At 43.1% G+C, this 14,248-nt stretch overlaps 2 protein-coding genes across 2 annotated transcripts; one reads left to right on the plus strand and one right to left on the minus strand.

The window, feature by feature from the left end:
• The first annotated feature begins 303 nt into the window (after window positions 1-303).
• Window positions 304-6,503, plus strand: rsph4a (radial spoke head component 4A). Its single transcript, XM_076107490.1, is given in 9 exon segments — window positions 304-401; window positions 1,726-1,948; window positions 2,366-2,383; window positions 2,386-2,448; window positions 2,551-2,826; window positions 3,883-4,329; window positions 4,412-4,550; window positions 6,044-6,161; window positions 6,269-6,503. Coding segments are annotated over 9 exon segments (1,617 nt in total).
• A 2,130-nt stretch (window positions 6,504-8,633) lies between these two features.
• Window positions 8,634-14,210, minus strand: aldh9a1a.1 (aldehyde dehydrogenase 9 family, member A1a, tandem duplicate 1). The gene is made up of 12 exons (XM_076107480.1): window positions 14,065-14,210; window positions 13,702-13,871; window positions 12,246-12,391; window positions 11,750-11,879; window positions 11,497-11,631; window positions 11,212-11,408; window positions 10,779-10,919; window positions 10,511-10,699; window positions 10,204-10,291; window positions 9,977-10,118; window positions 9,566-9,678; window positions 8,634-9,433 (listed from the first exon to the last, which is right to left on the minus strand). The coding sequence occupies exons 2-12, from the start codon at window positions 13,841-13,843 to the stop codon at window positions 9,339-9,341; spliced, it is 1,518 nt and encodes a 505-aa protein (XP_075963595.1). The 5' UTR covers window positions 13,844-13,871; window positions 14,065-14,210; the 3' UTR covers window positions 8,634-9,338.
• Window positions 14,211-14,248: the final 38 nt, after the last annotated feature.

Genomic DNA, 14,248 nt, shown 5'->3' on the forward strand with positions numbered 1-14,248 from the left:
TAGTAAAAAGGTGATGTGGTGAAATCCTTTCAGCGCAGTTGAGTAACAACAGCCTCTGTTACTGTTGTTAAAAAACAACAATGAATCACATGGATAACTCCTGACGTATCATGATACCAACTTCCATTTCCTGTTTCTTTTAACCATTATCTTAACGTGTATCTCGAGGGGGCTGGCGGTGCTCTCGCGAACCTAGCAACCATTCTGTTGCAGTAACCATAGCAACCGGTGAAGTTTGGAGCCACACCGGAGCTAACTACGCCGTTAATTCATCGTTGTGAACGCTATTAAAACAGAAGTACGATGGACGCAGAGCGAGACGACAGTGAGCAGAGTCTGCAGTCAGCGGCCTCGTTTAAGGCTCTCATGATGACGAGCAGCACGCAGAGCAACATGAACCTGTGAGTGATGAATGAATGATGAACAGTTAGCTCACAGTTAGCTAGCTAGCTCATGGCTGCTGCGTCGGTTGGTTACAATGCATCACGTGATGTAAACAAGTAGGAATTACAACGAAGGCTGGTTGAGTGTCAGATGTTACTGTATGCAGAAACAAAATCAAATGCATCAAACTGTCAACATTTTCCAACAACCAGCCCTTAATTCACTGAGTTAACATGCTGGACCCTGCTCCTTGTCTGGCAGGTGGGGTTGAGGGACTCTGATGAAACTCTAATCTTCCGTCTGTCGGTGACAAATCAGGAAAAATATATATTTTTAAAGATAACTATTTATATTATTAATAATCATAATCCCTTTATCTGACAGAAATAACATTTGAATCCTTACAATTCTTCACACAGACACAGACTTTAAAAAGACATACAGACATATGAGAGCCTCTACATTACTAACGTTACTCATCACAAGACTTGTTCTGCCTGAAGTTGGTAAAGGTGTTGCTGTCCTCCATGTCTGGCTCCAGGAGGTTGAGGATGTTCCTTTAGAAATGTACGCTGCTGTGAGAATGACCATTGTAAACTCCCTTGGGAGCCTATAGGGACGGCATCCGATCATAAGGTGCTGTAGATTTGGTAACAAAGCCAGTATAAATGATCTCTTCATCTGAGCACCACTGGTTGTTGATCATCTCTCTTCTTGCTCTTCACCGATTGTATTGGGTCCTGGCGGTGAATGGAGAGCCCCACTGGAACAACGGCCGAGTCATCAGCAAAGGAAAACTTAACAGGACATTTTCAATTACATACATGTGAAGTTTATTCGGTTAAAAAAAAAAAGCACTCAGTGGTTCTCAAGTTTATATGGAAAACACAGAAAAACTGGTTGTCAATATCACTTTGCAGTCATAAAATAATACAAAACAGAACAAACCCATGCTCTGTACAGTTATACATTTGTAGTGTTTGTAGCGCGACTGTGTCTCAATGGTAGAGCGGGGTCGTCCTTCAATCAGAGGATCTGCGGTTCGATCCCCGGCTTGTCCTTGGGCAAGACACTTAACACCTGCTGTGTGAATGGGTGTAAATGTTAGATAGTCTTGATGGGACGGTGGCACCTTGCATCCATCAGTGTATGAATGGGTGAATGGCATGTAGTGTTAAAGCGCTTTGAGCGGTCGGAAAACTAGAAAAGCTCTATACAAGCACAGACCATTTAATATATATGCTTATATGTGTGAATAACATTTCTGGGAGGACATTTCCTAAAATGATCACCAGATGGTCAAACGCTCAGGAAGCTGATGTCTTTCTTTTAACGTTCCAGTTATGACCACCTCACCCAGGTGCTGATGAAGGTGATGGATGAGCATCCACACAATGCGGTGGATGTGATTGAGGATATAAGCCACGATGTGAAGCAGACTTTTTTTGAAGAGAAGCAAAGCACCCTGCGAGACCTTCCACAGACTACGGCTGCTGAGCTGCTGGCTGAGAAGCAGCGCCTGCTGTTTGCTGGGCCAGAAGAGGATGACCAGGAGGAGAAACCGGTATCGGCAACATACACCTACACTATGAATTTGTCTTGGTGATTTGAATACATACAGGCAATAGGGCTTACCTGTGAAACATTGGATTGTAAATTGAAAGTGTTTTTAGACACGTAATGAAGCCAGGTTACAAATCACTGTTCTTTTAACAGCATTTTATTGACTGTTATATGTGGCAATTGTCCAGAACTGTAATGAAAAAGTACTGACAGCTGTTATAATATGTCTGGTCGGATTCATAATCTTAATTTTTTTCTTTGACATCTGGTCAAAGGTCCGGATTTAGGTGAAAAATTAAATGTTTAGACTGCAAGTAATGTTAACCCAAACAAAGTTATTTTCCTAAACCCAACTAAGAAGGTTTGTTGCTTAAACCTCAACAAAACCACATGAGTGGTTTTGTTCTGGTGTTCCCAGAAGGCTGATGTTTGTCCAGGGTCTTTGCTGTTTCACTGATTCGTACAACTGTCACATGTAAATGGCTGAGTAACCATTATAATGTTGCCTGCCAGGCTTACCTGAAAATATATTTTGTGGGTATTACTCATATAGTAAACAGAGCTGAATTTGTACAATTTAACATGTTCATTGGTCTTCATCAGATGGAATCACCTCTCCCTAATGTGAGTGTGATTGGCTTCTACTGGGAGCAGGCTGGAGTAGGTCTGGGCAGAGAGGAGATGCTGCGGGTTTTCCTCGCACTGAAGCAGCTCGTTGAGTCGCAGAAACTGCTGCGCTGCCGACTGTGGGGCAAAATACTGGGAACGGAGAGCAGCTATATTGTTGCTGAAGCCGAATACGGAGAGGGGGAGGTAGAGAGGAGCTCTGAAGAATCAGCTGAGGAAGAGGAGAGAGAAGCAGAGATTGAGGAGGATGAGGTGAGGAAGAGAAAAGTACTCAATCGATGAACCTTTATTTATTCTCAAACTGTGGCAGGGGTCTTTATTTACCTCCGCTTCAGAACCAGGCCTTTATTTGAATCCATTTTTCTTATGTTAAAAGTATATTTGATTCATATTTTAGTAGGACTCCTCCCCTTTTCTGATTTGCACTGTTTAATCAGCTGTTAATGCAATCTCAACACTTTCTCCATGTTTGCTCCATGTTTACGCGTTTACCTCTTGAAAAACACAAATCCCCAAGTTGTCATTTACTGATTATTTCCGATCACATGTACTTTTCCGTTTTTTGTATCACTGTTGGCTTTTGTCGGTGAAACCCACGACCTCCTGCAGGGCTATTGAAAGCCTACCATAGGCTAAAAGGAAATAATGCCTGACAGAAAAAGCAATAAAGCCTGCCCCTCTCCTGATTGGCTGTCTACAGGGCTTGACATTAAGCTTATTTAGCCATTTGTCCTCTGGGAAAGGAGCTGAGATGTTTTACTTGCCCGATAGTCAAACTTTAAAATATAGGCCTATTAATAAATCAATCCAATCCATAAAGATTTGGAGAATTTTACAAAAAAATGTTATCCTTTTACTTTGTTAATAGTAATTTATCGTGGTTATTTGCATAAAAACACACAATTCAAATGAGGAAATAATTATAAGCAGCTTAATGCTAGTGTTAGGAAATGAAACGGGTCATAACTCTAATATTTATTTTATGTTGCTGTGAAAACATCTCCTTCAACCAATAAAGTTTATTGCCAAAACCACATTTTACCTGATTACACTTGAACACATAATGAAAACGTTGTAATTTACCTTCCTCCAATACAAACTTTTAATATTTGGAGCATGAACACACCATAATGTAACCGAAAGGAGCCTTTATCAGCAGGACTGTGCTAGGGAGAGACAGGTCACTGCAACTAGTGTGAGCAGCATGCATGCTTCTTCCAGAGTGTCCCTTACTCTTTTCAAGGGAAAGAATAGAAATGAATTGTTTGAGTAATTCTTCTGGTCTTGTGGTGGCTTTGCTTTCAGGAGGATCCACTTCCTCGGTCCACCTATGAACCCCTTCCAGCACTGCCGGAGGAGACCCTCGGAACAGGTGCTAACAAGTGTGTTTATTATGTGTGCAAAGAGCCGGGTCTTCCTTGGGTAAAGCTCCCTTCAGTCAGTCCAGCACAGATCACTGTTGCTCGCCAGATCCGTAAATTCTTCACTGGGAGGCTGGACAACCCAGTTGTCAGCTACCCGCCTTTCACCGGGAATGAAGCCAACTACCTGAGAGCACAGATTGCTCGGATCTCTGCTGGCACACAGGTCAGCCCCGAAGGCTTCTACAAGCCTGCAGAGGATAAAGACGATGAGGAAGACGAGGAAGCCTTGAACAGCGTTGAAGTGAATCCTGACTTTGAGGGCATCTCTGTTGCTGAGTTGGCTGAGTCTTTGTCCACCTGGGTGCATCATGTTCAGCACATTCTGCAGCAGGTACAAGTCTGATCCCAGCAGGGGCATGGACCATTTTCTCAAGTGATAAGCGTATTTAATGTGTTAGTATGGACTATTTTAGGGCCGCTGTACTTTGGTGGACCTGGCTAAGAAAACGGGAGATGACTCCAATGAGGAAGGAGAGGCTGAAGAGAAGGAAGATGATGATGAACCTGAGCAAGTTGGACCCCCTTTGCTTACCCGCCTCTCCGAAGATGCAGGTCAGTCTTTGACTTTGGACATTTTCATGCCAAACCAGTTTTGTGTTCAAAAGGTAACTTGTGATTTAATTTCCACATGGGATCGGGTGACTTGTTGCCTTCACATCTCCCCAAATGGATCCCACATCTTCACAGTTTCAGTCAGATTTACTCACTAAAATCTCCCAAACAATGTCACTGTCCTTACAGTGCTGCCCAGCTGCCAAAGTCCAGATGATATCAGAAGGCAATAAAAATGTTGATACGCTCATCAATTAAACTAGAAAATGCATTTCCTGCAGAAAATGCATGTGAATTCAGAGAGCTTAAATACATTGCAAAGCATTGCAGAACATATGAAAGTATTGGATTGTAAAGAATTGGTTACTGAACTGCAATACGTGAAGAAGCTAAGAGCTGAGTACACTGGTAGAAAAGCTGGAAGCTAAACTGGGATACTGTCAAAAGGTGGAAATTGAAATGAATTAACTGAAAAGGCTGAAAGAAGAAATGCTTTGGACTTTAAAAGGCATAAAAGTTTGAATTTTTTTTTTTTAAACGACCATAAATGTCCTGGTTTCTTTAGCTGAAAGTATGAAGAAGGAGTAGTCAATCGAACAAAAAAACAGAAGGAGTATAAATACTTTGTGACCTGTGCTTACATGAAGTCTGTACATTAAAAGTCTGCAGAAGTAGCAGATATTGCTACTATCATACCATTTGGCCTTTATTTTCCACAATCCACCCTTGTAGAGGGTCCCTGCAGAAAAGGGAAAAGGCTTTTAGTTTGAAAAAAATAAATAACAGGTCACTCAAAGGCCCCTTGTTAAACTCCTGTTACCAACTAGGGGCTTTTGTTTTTGAAACTCAGCTATATCTGGGCCCCCCTGGTAAACTACTGTTACAATCTCAGGGCTTTTATTTTGGAAATCCAGTTGCCTATGTGAGCTCCTGTTGGTGCATCACCTAAAGAATCTAAGACCTGAAAGACATTGCTGGAAAAGCTGGAAGCTAAAATGTAATCCTGTCAAAGATGGAAGTTTAGATGAATTGTCTAAATATCACTGCCATTATAAGAAATACCAGTACCAGCACGGGAGCAAAGTAAAATATCAGTAACATCAGTTTAAGCGTACGCTAATTTAAGTGAAATTAATCTTTACGTTTTTTGTCAATGAAGTCTTGTTGCTTTGTAGAGAGCATAACTTTCACTTTCCGTTCAGTTCCCGTTGGAAGGGGCTGTCTGAAGGCAACATAAAGCGGTGAAAATATTCTTAATATAGGGAACACATGAACAGATATAGATTTCTTTAGGTGGGCTCGAATACATTTAGCTGCTGCCCCTGTCCACAGCAGCATATAGCATTGTTTTGTGTTGGTACTCCTGCCCGTTTCTCCAAACTCCAAACGTGCTGACCGTTATCAACAGTAGATAATACACTGACAATGGATAAGTAAACCAAACCTTTGTCCTTAAAGGCAGCTAAATCTTTTTTTATATTTGTGTCTCTCAGAAAAGTTCAACATTCCTCCCTGGACCTTGAGGGTGTCCTCCACTCTCACCTTCCAGCATGCATTGGCTGTGATACGTTCTAACCTTTGGCCAGGGGCATATGCATACAGTTGTGGAAAGTACGTGAAAATATCAGAATACTCTCACTTCCTGTGTTTGATTTCTCACAGTATCCTAAAGACAACGTTGTAATTTACATCCAACCATGTGCTGTCTCTTGATTTAGGACGTTTGAGAACATATATGTTGGATGGGGTCTGAAGTATGCAGGTGAAGGCTACAGCCCTCCTGTACCCCCGCCACCACAGAACGAATATCCAAGCGGACCAGAAATCACAGAGGCCCTGGACCCATCACTGGAGGAGGAGCTGGCACTGCAAGAAACTCTGGAGGAGGAGCGAGATGCCGAGGAAGAGCTGGAGGACATAGACGATGAGGACGACGAGGAAGATGACGATTGAGAAAACAGTTACATATTTGACATTTTTCAAGTATTTATTTGTACGTCAATGGCCAAATAAATCAGTTTATTATAAATCAGTTTATTCAGCAACATGGCTTGCTATTGTACATTCAGGTTAATACGTTCAACATCTGAACAGGTCACTTGTGTAAAGATGAGGCAATGCTTGCGGTGGCAATGTACCAAAAGTTTGTTAAAGGTATCCTGTGGAAGTTTTGACCACTATGGAACAATATTTTACAGATGTTGGTTATTTCCCTCTGACTTTAGGGAGGGGAGACTTTTATTTTTATCCAACTGGTTCTGCCCTAGCTGCAGTGCGCACCAATAGCCAGCAGGCAGCACATGTGAGCAAAGTAGTAAACAAAAACATGTAGCCTAATGTATGTTATGGTCATAATATACCCTGCAAAAGAATAACAAAACACCAAATAATTCAGTTTCTTCTGTCATTTCACATCTAGTTGTTACAAACACACTTAATAATGAAGCAGAGAGTCTCTAACGGGTTCAATCGTTTTTTATTTCCTGGTATAAAAGCACCTTTAGTCTGGAAGACTGTGGGATGTTTCGGCCTCTCCCTCATGGATGCAGTTTCTGTTGATTATTGAACCCATGTTATATAAAATAAGAGCAAACATCAAAGGTCGGGTGTTAAAGGTCACATTTTATCAGCTAATGCTGACACCATTGTTCTTTTTTATTAAAAACCAGAGGGAGATTATTAAACTGGGGACTATTTGTTAAAGATTTTGGCACCTTATCAGCTGCGAAGATTCATTTGGCAAAAAATTTAGCGCTGGCAGTTGGGAGCTGGGGTCCGCCCAGTCTACCAGGAGGGTGGACCTTGAAAAGGGACGGTTTTTAATTGTCTTGCCGTGTACGTTGGTAACAAACATATAGTCCATAAGAACTGAGAGGGGATGGTAGAGAAAATAGGTGTCCTACAGAGGCAGTGCACTAGTTAATAATACTTTGGTGGCACAGCTTGACCCGTGGAACCACCTAAATGCCAAACACAAAGGTTAAAGGCCATCTTGGTGGACTTCTTCTGGGACAGGCTGCATCGGGTCCCTCAAAGTGTACTGTTTTTCAGGTTCCAGTTTGTCCAACGATTTCTTACAGGTCCAACAGATGTGGTTTGGAGAGATGTAATGTCAAAGAAGCAGACACTGCCAGGTTACTTGAATGCATAAAAGAAAAGGAAGAAAAGGAAATAAAACTCAGTCTTTACGCTACCGCTGGGAGTAGGAAGGGAAGGAGGGGGGAGAGGGGGTGCATTGTCCGTTGTCTTATTACCAGCACGCTCTTCCTGGTTGGGGAGACCGTCACTTTGCTGGCCTGCCGATCCGCTCAGCTGTTTGGGTCCTTAAGTTATCTTCTCAACAGAAAAGGCAAATAGACACAACACAAAGTGATAAAGAACATATCAATATTTATTTATTTTTTGTACGGGGCCACCACCTGTTCTGTTTTTTGGGCTGCAATTAAGAGCACACACACACACAGTCTAAAGTGAGATAAGAATGGTTGTAAGAGACCGACATGTAGATGCTTTACCATTACTTTTTAATGTAATTTGTTACGGTAAAAATAATTATTTAACACCATCAACTATTGCACATGCAATGCCTTGTTGTGGGGAGAACCAGACAGAAGAGGAACAATTGTAGAGCAGAGCTCAGCATGATCAAACTGAACACCCAGCAAGCGAAAGGGGGTGAAAGTAACATTTTAACCTCGGACATGTCTTTGCTTGGACTTCTTCCCATCCTTTTTCCCTTTATTATTCTTTGTCTTGTCCTCCTCCTCCTCTGATGCGTTAGAGTCAGACATACAGTAGTATCATAGGAAGATTCCATTGAGCGTTAACAAGATACAAATACAAACATAAGGCTTACAGCACAATGCCCAAAGAAAAACATGGTGCATGAATACTCTAGAGTCCAGAGTTAGACTTATATTATAAGACCCAACTGTGTGTTGGGAGACTTACTGAATGCCAACTGTTCTTTCAGATAGTCTCTCTCCTGGGTCAGCTCATCTCTGCCCTCAGCTTACACACCTCCAACTCATGGGATTTGTTTTTGGCTTCCAGCTGTGCAGTAAGAGCTATGGACACACTTAATAGAAGTAGAAGAGTTTATTATTTAATACATCTATTACCCTTATTTGCATGTCTGCTATGAGCCTAATAGCTCTTAATTACTCCACTCATATGAACAGATAAATGGTCATCCAACATCGTCATTATCGGGTACATCCCAAGTCTCTTAATTGTTAACCCAAAACCTTATTTCAGGCATTTGACCAAAACCTCTTTACTTCAAGATGAGGGAACCAGAGGTGCCACAATGCTCAGTCATTTCCAGGTTTTAAGACTCATAACTGCAGCGCTCTATTGTACTGAAATGTCCATATCAGCAATTGGATATTCGTAAAAATGTGAATGATGGTATACATGGTCAATACTTATGAGTTACTCAGTTGTCACTCATGAAGTGATACTAATTAATCTTTAATCATCTTTTATTCTGAAGCAACCATGCATAGTCTTTGTATCTAAAACATTTTATTTTGATAGAAAGGCGTTAGTTGTCCAATAGTGTGTCAGATAAGCATCTAGTATAAAAAAGCAGACACAGACTGATTAACCCTGATTCACAGTTCACTACACACATGAATTCTAATTAAGGCTCACTCTTTAGGCAAACACACTAGCATTTGTTCTTCGTGTTAATAGGCAGTTAGTTTGACATCAAAGCAGCAATTTGTTTGATAAAGTGTTTAATCCACAGTTCTGGCACAGCTGCATTAACTTGGGTAGAGGAGTTTAGAAGAGGCTGTCGACGTCGCCCATTTCCACAACCACCGTCTTCAGCTGGGAGTAGTACTCGATTGTCACCTGGCCGTTCTCTCTGCCAAAACCTGGTGCAGCACAGTAGAGCTCATGTTAACAGACAATGAAATGTTATACTATGAACATATTTCCTTTGCAGTTACAATGACAAACATAATAATTTGGACCATTTTAACCTTTCAAACAATAAACACCCCTACCTGACATCTTGTATCCTCCAAATGGCACTTCCACAGGGCTGATGTTGTAGTTGTTGATGAAGCAGGTCCCTGCCTCCAGGTTCCCGGCCACGCGATGAGCTCGGGAAATGTCCCTGCAGGCAGAAGAAAGGAACAAATTTCAGTTTTATAACATAAAAAGAAAAGTCTGTATGGAACTTGACCACACAGTTAAAATGCTGCGTCGTCTGTTCTCGCAACCACAGAGGTTACTGTGGCGCAACTAATTCCACTTGGTAATTGCAACACTCTTATCGGCTGCTCTGTAGAGGCCCTGGGCGGCAGCCAATGGAATGTGCAACAACCTCATTATCTTTGAGAGCGTTGTGAATCAGTAGTTGCAACGGACTTCCAAACAACTCCATGCGTGTGATCTGCCTGAACTCTGCTGACCTGGTGAAGACTCCGGAGGCCAAACCAAACGTGGTGTTGTTGGCTCTTCCGATCACTTCCTCCTCCGTGTCAAAAGGCAGCACTGACATGACCGGGCCAAAGATCTCCTCCTTCACACAGGTCATGTCATCCCTGCAGTTATCTGTGGGGGGGGGGACAGACTGGGTGTAGCATACCGGGGACACAAAAAACTGACTGATCATGTGATGTGGTGTAGCGTCACTTACCAAGCACACAAGGTGTCATGAAGTAGCCCCCTTTCAATATGGGGTCACTGGGGACAATCGGCTCTCCTCCGCAAAGCACTTTGGCTCCCTGGAAAGACAAGACGTATTAGTCAAAAATAATTATGGGAAGTGAGATAAGTATAATTAAACTTCACATAACTGCTTTGGGGTCTATATGAAAGCAGTGGCGGTGATATCACAGCGGATTCACTCTCAGGGAAACGACTCTCCACGTTTGCTCAATTCTTCCACGGGGATTATTAAAGGTTCCGCTGATCGAATGCTCGGAGAGGATTAGAAGCACTACCTCTTTCTTGGCCTGGTTGACAAATCCCAGCACTTTCTCCAGCTGCGGCTTGCTGATCAGCGCGCCCATCCGGGTGCCGTCCAGCAGTGGGTCACCCACGGGGATGGCCTTGGTCCTTTTCACGACTTCTTCAAGGAACTGGGGCATGATCTCTCTTTGCACATACACTCTGGTGCCATTGCAGCAAACCTAATATGTAGAAATAAAAGAGTGTATTTGATCAGGTCGAGCTTGACACCGTAACACATACATGGTACAAGTGCCTCACCTGCCCCTGTGTCAGGAAGTTTGCCATGAGTGCTCCCTTCACCGCATTTTCCAGCTCACAGTCTTTGAAGATCAGGAGGGGAGATTTCCCTCCAAGCTCCAGAGTCACCTGCTTCACCCCCTTTGCAGACATTTCCATGACCTGAGGGCAAGAAGAGCACACTGGGCATTAACAACCGAGACAATTGAAGCCTCGTGGAGCACTTAAAGAGTTATGACGCAGCACAAATACTTTACTGCAATATATTTCCCAATACTGCCATTTGTTTATGCTTTGAATGGGGGTTTCTACTTCCCAGGAATCCAGTGTTTGACTTTCATTTCACTATGGTAAAAAAATTAAATAAAAATCTTCCATTTTCTTGAAAAGTCTATGTAAACAATGTCACGTATTTGGGTTTAATCATGCAACCACACTGCCACGGTCTCTGCACCTTTTTGCCCGTTGGCACACTGCCGGTGAAAGATACTTTGGCGACCGTCGGGTGATGGCAGAGCAACGTGCCGGTGTCTGCCCCGCCTTGCACCACACAGAAGAGCCCATCGGGCACCCCCGCCTCTTTGTAAATCTCAGCCAGAATGACGGCAGTGACAGGAGTCATCGGAGAGGGCTTGAACACCATGGCGTTACCTAAACACAACCGCATTTTAAACACTTCAAGCCGAAGTTTAAGGGATACATTTTAAAATGTGGTAATACACACTGTTAAGACACTCACCACATGCCAGAGCAGGAGCGGACTTCCATGATGCTATCTGGAAGGGGTAATTCCATGCACCGATTCCCACGCACACACCAAGGGGCTCCCTCCTGGTGTAAGCAAAGGATCCGCCAGGAAGCTGGATGTGCTGGCCTTCCATGGACGAAACACAATGCAACTTTAAAAACAACACTTTAGTTTTGGAACTTTTGTAAAAATCACACTTTTTGTTTTTTATGTGACAAAAACAAAAAAGTGTTTGTGCACCCACCTGCGAGTGTACCAGCCAGGCCAGCGTAGTACTCAATGCACTGCCAGGCGACATCAATATCCACCAGCGCCTCAGTGATGGACTTGCCATTGTTGATCACTTCCAGCTTTGCGATTTTCTCTCTTCTTTCCTATTTGTATTGGAATAACAGGGGGGGGGCTGTAAATGCAAACTTTGACCAAACTATTTCAACATGTACATGGTAATTTGGTGTCATTTCATGTATATAGCTTTAAGAATATACAATGACTCGGAGAAATTGAGGTTAAAATCCAAAACTGCATGACATCAATGAGGCCGCACAGACACACAAAGGTTTGTATTGTGCAAATGTCGGCCAGCTGTAGAGATAGGGGGGCATGTTTGTGCTTTTAATGAATAACTAGTGTCTTACTAAAAGCTTGCCAAAGTCTACTCCAAGTTATGTTGCGCAACACTGAAATCAGACGGCCTGGTTTCCAGACTGGATGATGATGACACAGCTTGACCGGCTCACCCTGATAATGCGGGCGGCCTCTAACATCACCCGAGCCCTCTCCATGCCGGACAGTTTGCTCCATTGTAGGTAGGCAGCGTGGGCGCTCTTTATGGCCTCATCCACCTCCTCAGCCCCACAGGGAACCATCTGACAGATGACGCGGCCTGCACAAACAACAACAGCAGGGTTACAGACTGGCTGAGCTCCAAGACAAGATATAAGGGGAAAGAACTACGTAGAAATCCCTTTTATTCCTACACACATCCAGTAGTGCAACGGATCGTACAGCTTTAATGGTGTTTTCTAAGCTTCTTAGAGCTGGTGTAAACAGGTCAGAACATCTCCTTCAAACTGTACCAAAACTACATTTTACAATTACACATGAACACATCATGAAAACGTTATAACTTCATAAACTGTATATAAAAAGTATAATATAAGTATAATTTAACTTCGATACTCGATAACCAATACTAATTTTCACTGAACAGAACCTGAACGCATAAAAATGCAACTAAATGGAACCTCCGTATGTTAGCCGTTAGCAGCGCTGCTAACGTTACCAGCTCTCGTGCTGTCAATTTCAACACAGATTTGTTGTTTACAATGTAACATGATCACGGATCGGCGAACAGAATGATGTCCTGATCACATATTTTACTGTATATTGGCGGATTACGATCGTAAGTAAAACTTTATTTCACACTGTGATGGTTAAACTGTGTAATTAATCCGCGCCGAACCACGAGGGGATCCACAATGGTCCGTTACACCACTAGATACATCGAACTATGAAGCGAGGAATTTCTACTTCACACATACACAGGGACGGGTGTAATGCTGGGAACCCCATGGAGCGCTTTGTAGCATTTGGTGCAATTTTGGACAGGCAGCATGTTCAATATTACTAAACTTCGGCTTCCCGCAGACTTGAGTCCAGCATGTCGTCCGCAGCGGGCAGACAGCACCTCGTTGACTGCAGTTCACTTTAAAAGAGAACTCTTCTTCACTTCCTTGGAGTTGTACTACTACAACGTTTTCCTCCAAGTATAAGTACACAGTAAGTAGTATACAATTGAGTTGCATATCTTTTAGGTGCTTTGGAAAGTTATTTCAAACTACAATGACTTAAAAAAGTAACATAATTCAAGCGTTTTAAGGCCCTTTTAGTTGGGGGCCCCAGACCCAGGTGGCCTACCTTGCCGGTAAATGTACTACAGGGACATCATGAAGACTTGAAACTAGCGACTTAGGCCATAAAGTCCTGTTCACAATGTTTACTGAGGCAATACATCAAGTGAACAGTAGGGTCATTTTCTTACTCCGCCCCACCAAAGAAGAAGAAGAAGAGGGTTTCTGTTACACGACGTCATGTCCTTATAGCGACCCTGCCAACCTTTAAACTGGGCTTGAACATATTTCACTAATGTCATTATTAAGAGTCAACATACGAAGCAGACTTCAGTCAATTTACCAGTCGCAGGCTCGAACACGGGCTCTGCGTTCGTCTCCTGTCTGGGCTTCACTCGCTTCCCACCCCAGAAATTCAGCGGATCTGAGATCAGCACGGTGCCTGTCGCGGCTCCGGGCATGGTGTCGAGGATAGACTGGGCCATCGTCACGGGGAGAGGACCTGCAAGGACACTGGGAAATACAGCAGAGTAGCCGTTTAGCGATTAGTCAATCACACTGCACGCTCTCGCCGTTAGCCAGCTGTTTGCACTATATTAAGCTGAGCTGGCACAAAGTTCACAAAGGCCCTTAGCCAAACCAGTGCGAGGAAACACGCGCACGAGAGCATGCACACGTAGTTTAACACAGATTGATGCAAACTCACCGGTTGTGCTTCAGCAGATGGACTCAATCTTGACGGAGATTTCAGGTTTCATGCACATTGTCACGCCCCGATTTGCTGACAGGACACGCCCCCTCCATGACACCAGACACAGATTAAAATCATGGCAACTAAGGAAAATCCCAAATTCAGTATCTCAGAAAATTTGAATATTACTTAAGACCAA

Source organism: Anarhichas minor, unplaced genomic scaffold (assembly GCF_050575085.1).
Source record: "Anarhichas minor isolate MPS153535 unplaced genomic scaffold, ASM5057508v1 ptg000039l, whole genome shotgun sequence".
Classification (NCBI taxonomy): domain Eukaryota; kingdom Metazoa; phylum Chordata; class Actinopteri; order Perciformes; family Anarhichadidae; genus Anarhichas; species Anarhichas minor.